The 10,281-nt window shown below is 36.7% G+C and overlaps 1 protein-coding gene across 1 annotated transcript; it reads right to left on the bottom strand.

The window, feature by feature from the left end:
- Positions 1-6,210: 6,210 nt before the first annotated feature.
- LOC141611933 (U-box domain-containing protein 38-like) lies at positions 6,211-10,047 on the bottom strand. Its single transcript, XM_074430589.1, has 2 exons — positions 9,092-10,047; positions 6,211-7,425 (listed from the first exon to the last, which is right to left on the bottom strand). The coding sequence occupies exons 1-2, from the start codon at positions 9,857-9,859 to the stop codon at positions 6,652-6,654; spliced, it is 1,542 nt and encodes a 513-aa protein (XP_074286690.1). The 5' UTR covers positions 9,860-10,047; the 3' UTR covers positions 6,211-6,651.
- Positions 10,048-10,281: the final 234 nt, after the last annotated feature.

Here is a 10,281-nt window from a genome sequence, read left to right as displayed (position 1 = left end):
AAACCCGCAAATATGAATTATAAGGGATTTAAGGTCGGATTTATGATGAATTATATGAATTAAACATGTGAATGAATTATGAATTATAATACATGTGAATTATATGCTATGATGACGAAGAATTAAAGAACAAACATATGAAAACAAATAAGGAAGACGGAATTACAGAGGACGAAGGAAGAAGAAAAGAAGCAGAAGCTGCGGCGGCCCTCACGAAGAGGCGCGGCAGAGGCTGCGCTCCTTCGAATAGGCGCAGCGATTCTTTGCGTCTTTTTCTCATTGTCGATCTCTGGAAATCCGCGAAAAAGGTTTTAAAGACGGTTTTAGAAATCGATTTTAACGGTGTTTTCGACATAAATCTTACATGAGTGATACGATAAAGAAAATACAATAAATAAAGAGAATTATACACCCTCAGACTTACATGTTGACGAAACGAGATGAACTAAGAATCGACTAGTGAATGCTCGACGCGAATGCAAGGAAAGAGTGCCCTCGTAAGAGGAAAACGATTGATTAATTAAGATTGATTATTGGTGTAGTTGGTCAAATTGGTCGGTCATGCAACGGAGAGGCTGGTACCCGGAAAGATCCGAGCTTACGTGGTCGGAAGTCCAAGCACGTAGGCACCAATTAGTAAGAACGAAGTCTAGAATGCAAAGGGAGAAGAGAAGGGCGGACACTCGCGTGAGAAATATGAGAAAGGAAAGCTCCTATTTATACTAATCACGTGAAGGAATAGGGTTTCGGAGACTCTTTGGAAGTGAATCTCGGAAAGATATAAAAAAAGATACGTAAATCATGCAAAGAAGGGCCTGGGAAGAGGCGCGCCCACTGCGTCTCTTGGAAGAGGCGCAAAGACTGCTGCGTCTATTCCCGGAGGTTTCCTCTATTTGAAGAAAGATTTCGCGTTTGAGTTATGGTAGGACGGAAATAATTCGATTATCTTGTGAATATTACGGGATATTATTTGCCAAAAGATAAAATTTATGAAATATGGAATAGAAATATCCGGAACATTCGAACATTCGACTCGGGATTTAACAAACTATCGAGAAAATGGAGACGGTTTTTGACCCGGACTCGAATGTACTCTAATTCTTGCCAAAACGACCGTATCGGGACGTAGATGACAACTAAGAGGTTGACATTAATATTTGAGCAAATACTTGACGATAATCTTACGAACTGTCACAAATCGTTCCGCGAATCAAACATGCGGCCCAATCATCACTGGGTGGTTTGCGGGAGGTGCAGAAACGAGGTGTCTACAAATTTGGTAATAACTCTTGTTGCTTATGACTTTATTGCCCTTTGTATTATTACATGATCAATTTAATCAACCTCTTTCCTCCCAAATTTGTTAAATTTTTTTAAGCTATTATCTATCACTGTTTAACAAATTTGAGAGGAGGTTAATTTAAATTAAGCATGTAATAAGGTAAAGGGTAATACATCCGTAAGCAACAAGAGTTAGCATCAAATTTCAAATATTGGACAAAATATTATATTTTCTGTGACCGGAAGCTTTAAAATAAGAGCAATATTTGATGAAAGTTACATGTGGTGGGAGTAAGTTTCAAAAAAAATTAATATAAGGGAGTAACTATTAAAAAGTGGAATATATAAGAAAGTGATAATCAATTTACTCTTAACTTTTAGTGAAGGAATAAGTTATGTGCGGTTTTAATGAATAATCCCCTATCTACTAAAAGAATAGGTGGTTTCTCAATTTTTCCCTCCAAAAAGTATCTTCTTAAACAAGGAAACTAACTACAATTAAGTGTATTAACTAAATAAGGAAACTAATAACTATATTTTATTTCATTAAATTATTATCTTTTCATTAAAATTATTCTTTTCATCAAATTATATTATTTTCACTAAACTTGAAACCATAATATTTTAAATAAAAAAATATATTATATAAAATGTAAATTGCTAAATCTTTTATTAATGTTATTATTTGACAATGACTTGACCCATTCTACATATAAAACAAAACTGTAAATCACTATTATTACTTTCGTGAACAAAAAATTTTTTAAAAGAATTTTAAAATTGAAATCATTAGCTTTGTGTTATAAAAACATAAATTTTTTTTGTAATACATTTCAGCACATTACTCAATTTTCTTAATTTATTGTCATTTACAACCATTTTTCTCAAAGCAAAATATATAACGATAAATATGAACTATTAATAAGATATCACTATTATATAAGTAATTTATTAAAAATAAAAGAAATTCTAAATACCGTGCATTTATTGCACGGGGTCTAAACTAGTATACGACTAATTGCAATTAGGACAACTTAACTTTTAATCCCCAAAGTAAAAACCCTCGTTTGACCTCCACTACCACGCATGGCCAGTGGGTTGTCCCCATGCGGCAGGTCCGCGCCGAGACAAATACCTAGTAACTCTTTAATTGCTTTAAAATCAACCCCTCCTCCCAATTATCGACCTAGTAGGTGCATTGGTTCCCGACCGGCCGGTGCACTGGTCCCGACCGGCCGGTCAACCTAACACGGCTACTAACCTTGACCTTTGGACGCATTAAACGAGACTTGTTAGCTCACTATTTATTTCCGACTCCCTTCACTATTTACTTTAACCTTCAAATGTAGTTTGATTTCTAAATTCATTATTATTTCCGACTCCTTCACTCATTCCGACTCCTTTACTGATCTAAAAAAGGTGAGCTCAAGTGTTTAAAAATTCATTAGTTTATTTCCTAGTTTAGTTATCTCCTTATCTATGTTTTTAGGAAGTTTACTCATTTCTGCTTTCTGTTATTTCTTTCCTAAAGTTAGTTTTCTTATTGTACAAGAATAATATCTCCTAAAGATACTAGGGTTAGATGATTGTAAGTCTATATAAGGCATAGGGTGTGCTGCGTTTTAAGCATCGAATATTGAATAAGAAAAGAAACAGAATTGTTGTTGCAATTGTGCTATTTCGATCGACGCGTTTCGTTCCAACCCTAGTTCTTGTTTGACGCGTTTTCAAACATTAACTCGATCAACTAGCAATAGGTCTTGCGAAATTGATCACCATTGCACAATCTATAGGTCTAGATCGGTCAAATATCCATTTTTCATTATTGTTCGTTATTCTATTAAACCGCTTCCGCGCAATTTTCATATCATAAGTGGTATCAGAGCTTCATCTCTTGATTTCCTCAAATCTAGACGATCCTAGGCGTGTCAAAGCCAAGTTTTTAGTTGAATTTCTGATTGCGATTGGAGTTCAAGGGTTAAACTCAAGCGGGTAGTTTGAGGGTTAATCGGTTTTGCATCTCAGGAGCAAGTTTCTAGTAACTTGTTTTTCAAGGCGTGACGATTTTAAAAAAAAAAAAAAGAAATATATTTTGTTCACGCTTGGTACTATTCATCCGAAAAAAAAAAGGCAAAATGAAGAGACATGGAAAGAGCTTTCGAATTTGAAAGCATCCACGAGGACAATAATAAGTTTGATCCGGCATTACCTCCTATTTTTGACGATTATGATGAGGAGGGGCTACTGGAAGTTGTCGATCTTCAAGTTACAAAATTTCTTACTTCTTCTATTGATAATCATCAAGAAGACAAGCTTGGAAGAACTCTTGAAGGGGAGAAATTTGAATGTAAAACTGAAGTGGTTCGGGGTAGAATTTAAGACTTGTGCACGGAGGGTGCTGGGGTGGTTGGCACGAGTGGGTCTGGAACTTAAAAAAGGTAAACGAGCTGCTGGATGGCATGAAAGATGGTTCGGCTATGTGTTCGAGTTTGTTCGGGTTTGTAATATTCATCTTTGATCCCGGCATATTGAGGCTACATGAATTGAGGTCAATTCCTTTCGGAGAGGGAGGGGATGATCCAAAAATGGTGAGCACAAGTGTTTAAAATTTCATTAGTTTATTTCCAGTTCCAAGACTATACAACTGGATGTACAATGAGCATTGTACATCCAAGGTTATTTTAGTCTTTTTTCAAATATTTTTACAAAAAAAATAAAATAACGTAATTCAATTTTGAATTCAATCCTCTTTCTTTCTCTGACTGCTTTTATATTTTTCTAACTCCTCTCCATCTTCATCCATCATTCAGGTAATGAATCATATTCTCCTTTAAATTATTATAATTAATTGAATATATGGAACAAATCATATGACGTGACTCGTGAGGAAAAAAAAATTTATCCAAAATTTTTAATGCATGAAAATAGTTGAAGCTCGTATTCTTTTTATATTAGCTCATATTTTTATCTTTATAGCTCATATTCTTATGTGCTCGTATTTTAAAACTCTTGATCCTTTTAAGCTCGTATTCTTTTTAAATTAGCTCGTATTCTTATATCAATAGCTCATATTCTTATGCGCTCGTATTTTTAAGCTCGTAATCCTTCAAACTCGTATTCTTTTTACATTAGCTCGTATTATTATCTTAATAGCTCGTATTCTCATGTGCTTGTATTTTTAAGTTCGTGATTCTTTTAAGCTCGTAATCTTTTTACATTAGCTCATATTCTTATCTTAATAGCTCGTATTATTATGTACTCGAATTTTTGAACTTGTATTCTTCTAATAATAGTTCGTATGATTGATGTAGAAATTTACCTCAAAGTATTATTAGATCCATTTTTCCTTCTTGATGATGATATAAATTGCTTCTCGTTCACCAAAATATTATTAGATGCGTTTTTCCTCATTGATTATGATGTCAATTGATTTCTTTTCACCATATTAGAATCAGAATTACGGATCGTTTAAGAGAAATTTAGAGAAGAGAAAGAGGGGTAGGGTTTGTCGACTGGAGAAAAATCAGAATTAGGGGGAAAAGGAGATGTGTAGAATTTTTTTTTTTTGGGCTTAAATAGTTTAATATGTAATATATGGGCCTGTTGTACAATGCTACTGTACAACAGGTTGTAGGATCCTATTTGTGGTTTATTTCCTAGTTTAGTTATCTCTTTATCTAAGTTTTTAAGAAGTTTACTCATTTCTGCTTTCTGTTATTTCTTTACTAGAGTTAGTTTTCTTATTGTACAAGAATAATATCTCCTAAAGATACTAGGGTTAGATGATTGTAAATAGGGTGTGCAGCGTTTTAAGCATCGAATATTGAATAAGAAAAGAAACAGAATTGTTGTTGCAGTTGTGCTATTCGGATCGACGCGTTTCGTTCCAACCCTAGTTCTTGTTTGACGCGTTTTCAAACATTAACTCGATCAACTAGCAATAGGTCTTGCGAAATTGATCACGATTGAACGATCTATAGGTCTAAATCGGTCAAATATCCTTTTTTCATTATTGTTCGTTATTCTATTAAACCGCTTTCGCGCAATTTTCGTATCATTTACTTAATTTAATTATCAATTGAGACGGGTATTAAAGTGAGGGTATGGCTAATTCGATTTCTGGTCAACCTCTACCAAGTGTCATTTTTATTTGGACTGGTTTTGCCCGATGTACACCTAAACTTGTTCCTATTATTTGGTGGAATCCGCACGGAAATAATCTTAATGTTCAATCAAATTATCAAAATGACCAGCATACTCAAAAATGTAAACAAACACCACTTGAAATCATATACACAATCTGTTGCGGATAAAAAAAAAAAGGGTAATTTTAGAGCAATTCGTGTAGACAGAGAGTAACTTGTAGAAGAGACTGCAACTTTATAAGACCATCCCCAAGCAGTGGTCACGCTAACTAGGTCACGGCCCGATTTTACTCTTAATCACACCTTATTAACCTTGACCCATTTTCACCCTCCAAAGTAGAAGGTCGCGACCTAGGTCATCAACCCAATCATTTTCCACTTCACAACATTCCCAATCATACCCCACTATCATATTATATACTTTTATTTATTATTTTTTTATTGTTCAACCAATAAAAAGATCACCTGAAGGTACTAAGGTGGTCAATTTGCTCAACAATGGTCACAAATTGACCTTTTGATTCAAAAGGTCACAAATTAACCATCAAAGGTCACCAATTATACTTGCTTAATTATGTCATTAGCATGACCAAATAAGGTCATGACCTACCAATTGATCTTGCTTGGACATGGTCTAAAGTTTCTTGACAACAAACATGTCATTAAAAGTCCTTTAATTATAATGCTAAGTGCTAACCACGTGAAGCCAGCTGACTTAGTAGCATCACAATTATTGTGGGAAAAAACCCACGAGTCTTGCTCATGGGCTCATGCCAAAAATTGGTGCTGTCTAGTTATTGTCATTCTCATTGTTTTATAGAGTAAAAAAAATGTTTGTCGCCAAAAAGAGTAAAAAATAATGTGATCAGAGAAACAGTAAACGAACATGAGTACGCGAACTGTCTCTAGGAACTGTCACGCTCTTTGATGCCGTTCAAAATCACCACTATTTACACAATTGCTACATTAAAATACCAAGTGAAGGCAGATCCTTGATTTTCCGGTAGTGTCGACAAGATACTCTTTCCGACAACATTTTTCACACTTCATTTCCGCCAGCATATGAGATTTTTCACAAAATAGACAGGAACCTGCAATGCAATCGACTCAGCAACATAGGCGCATATCAAAATGAGTAGAACACCCAACAAAATACAGAATAAAAGCCACCCCTAAAATATTAACATGAACCAATTATGAAATTCAAGTAATGAATCTTCCGAATTCATTTTGAGTTTCGACATGTCTGGACTGCTTGTGGAGTAAGGGCTTTGCTCCGGAACCCAAACTCGAGAACCTTTTCCCAATCCACTTCCTCCTCCTCCTCTTCTTCCCTCGCTTTCAGCATCTCCAAAACCTGTCTAGCCTTATCTCTAGCACGTTCCCGACCACTCTTTTCCACAACTTCCTTAAGCACTTCTATTGCTCCAGCTGCTTTAGCGAGCCCTCGGAATCTCAACCCTCCACCATGACTTAAAGCACAAATTGCAGCAACACAGCTCTCCCGTGTTGATTCAGAGTCAAACTCACCCTTCAGCAACTCCATAAAGAAAGCCACTGCACCCGCATCCAGCATAGCGGCCCTTCCTTCATTAGATGCCCCAAGGTTACACAATATGAGTAAGGCCCGACCCGGCATCTGACCTGACTTAACCATGTTGAGGAACAGCTGGACTGATCCAAGTTTGACCAGCTTTGACCTGTTGCTCTGCACTAATGAGAGATGGTACAAAGCCAATGCCGCATCATGCTTAGCTCGTTCGCTCTCAGACCTCATCATCATGTGGATCAACGGCTGTAATGCACCAAGAACTCCAATTGCCGTTTTGTTCTCGTCATCAAGAGCTAAGCTGAAGAGTGAACCGCAAGCGTGTTCCTGAGCTTCGGGGAATCTGCCCCTCAGAACGTCAACTAATGGAGGCACAAATCCTGCCCGTACAATTTTTACCTTGTTGATTTTTTCTAATGACAAATTCACCAATGCTGCTACCGAGTTCACCTGAAATCAAGCCAGATGATTATTTTAATTTTTTTAAGCAGATCTTTGACAACTTAAGCACACAATATCATCAGCCAGCAATGCCTAATCTTCGTAAAGACAAACACTCATTTCATGTATTATTATCAATTTCACTCTTACGCATGTTACTAGACCATAATGAAGTTAGTTTATAATATCTCTGGACAGTTTTCCACCAACTGTCCTATTTTAATGTAGTGATCGAAAACAGTATCACGTCTCCTTCACGACTTGTGCAAGGTAAAAACAATTACTTTTACTCTGCACCTAGAGCATGCCATTCGAATACCAATCATGACTATTGACTACTTCAAAATTTAGATTTTTTCGGGGAAGATATAGCTAGGAATCTGTCTTAAAATATAGGATGTTGTATGGCTTCCAAGAAATGGGGTAGTACTTGTATAAGGTTTGTCTGTAGTATTTGAAACAAAAAAGACCTTGGTTTTCCGTTTTATTATAAACTCTCGACAATTTTCAATAAATGGTTATATTTTAATGTGAAGCTCGAAATCAGCATGGCGTCCCTGTCACAACCTATGCAAGTTACAGAAAATTCATTACCTGCACCGGCCTAGTTCCATTCTTCCAAAGTATAACCTGATCTACAGCATGCCCTTAATACAATTAAAGAGCTCTCTTAAATTTTAAAATTTTCCAAAGGGAGATGAATACTAGCTAAGATTTCATTTCATCTTAAATCATGTATACTAGAAGCACACCAATGCCATGATAGTAGTAATGCGAGGTTTGTTGGCACCGGTAATGACCTTGATTTTACTTTTTTTTTTTTTCCACTTTTACGTTGAAAAGATTACACCATTGACACATTCACTCTCATAATAGAAAAATGATGAATTGATGATGTTCCAACTATTGAAATACTTCAAATTGTCAAATATCGACAAATGAATCATCTATCAACTCTCGCTTGAAAACTCTCATCACCGTATTGTGACAATAGACGAAGCTAAATATTATACTAAAACATTTGCTCCTCTTCAAACTGATAAACCAAATATAGAATTAATTATGTGGCATTCAGAAAACCGAGGTAAAGTGAAACACCATAACTATGTCATACAAACAGACCTACCACCAAAAATTTAGTGTCAAATACAGCATTGTTATATCTCAACATCTCCGGAACAGTCATTGTGGTTTGAAATTGATCATTTCGACTCAATATGGGGTTACAATGCCCTGACCTTAGTATCTTGATCTGAATGTTGTGTCGAAGCCTAGATTAAAAGGCACCGACACAAGTCGAATCCTATGAAACAATTTATATGACACTTGAAATATAGTGGAGCTTCTAATATTGAACCATTAGTTTCTCTATTTCTTCAACAAACAATTTCCAAATCTTCACTCCATTCCGACACTCCTTGACAACCGAAATAAACATCTACTATAAACTAGGATCAAATTGACACTATGTATGAGTGTATCCAACTATCCATCTCCACATTCCACATTAGAGTAATTAGTTTCTGTAGGGTTATGAATTCCCTATTAGCCTGGATCATTCGTATAGGACAATGGACATAACTGGTTCGGTTTCTACATACATTCTCACAATCAATTAATCACCATTTTAACAACAATAATTCACAAATAAAAGGATAATTAAGTAATGAAGTACCTGGATGTCAGTATATTTGGAAGTAATTAAGGATCTGAGAGCAGACAAAAGTCTGGGAGTACAAAGACTAAGACGAGACTCCACACTACTCCGAGTAACTTTCCTCAACGCAACAACACCCTCCTCTTGCTCGAACACGTGCGGGCTCCTCATCCTTCCTACAAACACCTCTTCCTCGCACGTGCCTGATTCGCCCATCTCAAACTCACTACTCGACGACCCGGACGAGTAGCAACTCGGCCGAGTCGCCAGCATCAGCGGCGTCCTCCTAAACGACCCCGACGACTCGCCAGAGTCTAACCGCCCTATCCCCCGAGTCAGCTCACTATCCGCGTGCACCAGCACCGCGGGCCCCACCTCCTCCAACCTCCTCACCAATTCCCCTGATGACGTCGATGATTTCGTCATCATCGCCGCTGACGTCACCAGCTTGAGTGCGTCGCTGAGTCGGACCGGTTCGGGCGGGTCGTCTTGTTGGGCCCGGGCCCAGTTGAGGATGGACGCTTTCAGGGCTAAGTTCGCGATTATGACGGAGAAGTCAGGGGTAGAACCGTCATTTAATGTGGGTTTGTAGCCGATAGTTTTACAGGCAGTAACACAAGCTCGCTCGAATGTCTGCCCGGATTTAACGATGACCGGGTCACCCATTAATGAACCGGAAATAGGGCAGACGAACTCGGTAGGTGGTTTAGCAACATCCGGTTGCGGAAATGTTACCGGGGTTTTCCTGTATATTGAGATTTTCCACCTGTGTTTTCCACTCCCCATTTCCACAACAACTCGAGAATATCAATATTTCTCAAAAAGATTTAATAATTATAAATACATATAAAATAAATATAAATAATTGGTACGTTAATTTGGGAGAGAAAATAGGGAGAACATATTCGAAAGGTGCGAAAAGGAAGGAAGAAAGAGAGAAATGAAGTACTCGCAATTGGTAAAGAGCAGAGAGTGAGAAGAGGAATGTAGTTAGCGGAACATTAATAACAAATTTTTCATTAATCCCCTTAAACTAAAAGAATAAAAATCTTTAAAGTTTTACCGCCTAAATGAATTAGGCTATAAATGGGTTTCATAACATCATTTCTACAACTGGATCATCCTAATTAATTTCGACTTAAGCTATAAATGGGCTTCATAATATCATATATATCTACAAATGGACCATACTGATTAATTTCATACAA

This window comes from Silene latifolia, chromosome 11 (assembly GCF_048544455.1).
Source record: "Silene latifolia isolate original U9 population chromosome 11, ASM4854445v1, whole genome shotgun sequence".
NCBI classification, from domain to species: domain Eukaryota; kingdom Viridiplantae; phylum Streptophyta; class Magnoliopsida; order Caryophyllales; family Caryophyllaceae; genus Silene; species Silene latifolia.
This window is presented reverse-complemented; position numbering and strand designations above follow the sequence as displayed.

What these genes read in the sequence shown, in the direction of transcription:
- LOC141611933 (XM_074430589.1), bottom strand. Translation starts at nt 9,859, where the DNA reads ATGGGGAGTGGAAAACACAGGTGGAAAATCTCAATATACAGGAAAACC. An exon ending in CCAAATATACTGACATCCAG is followed by an intron (nt 7,426 to 9,091) that starts GTACTTCATTAC and finishes GCTTGATTTCAG; the next exon opens with GTGAACTCGGTAGCAGCATT.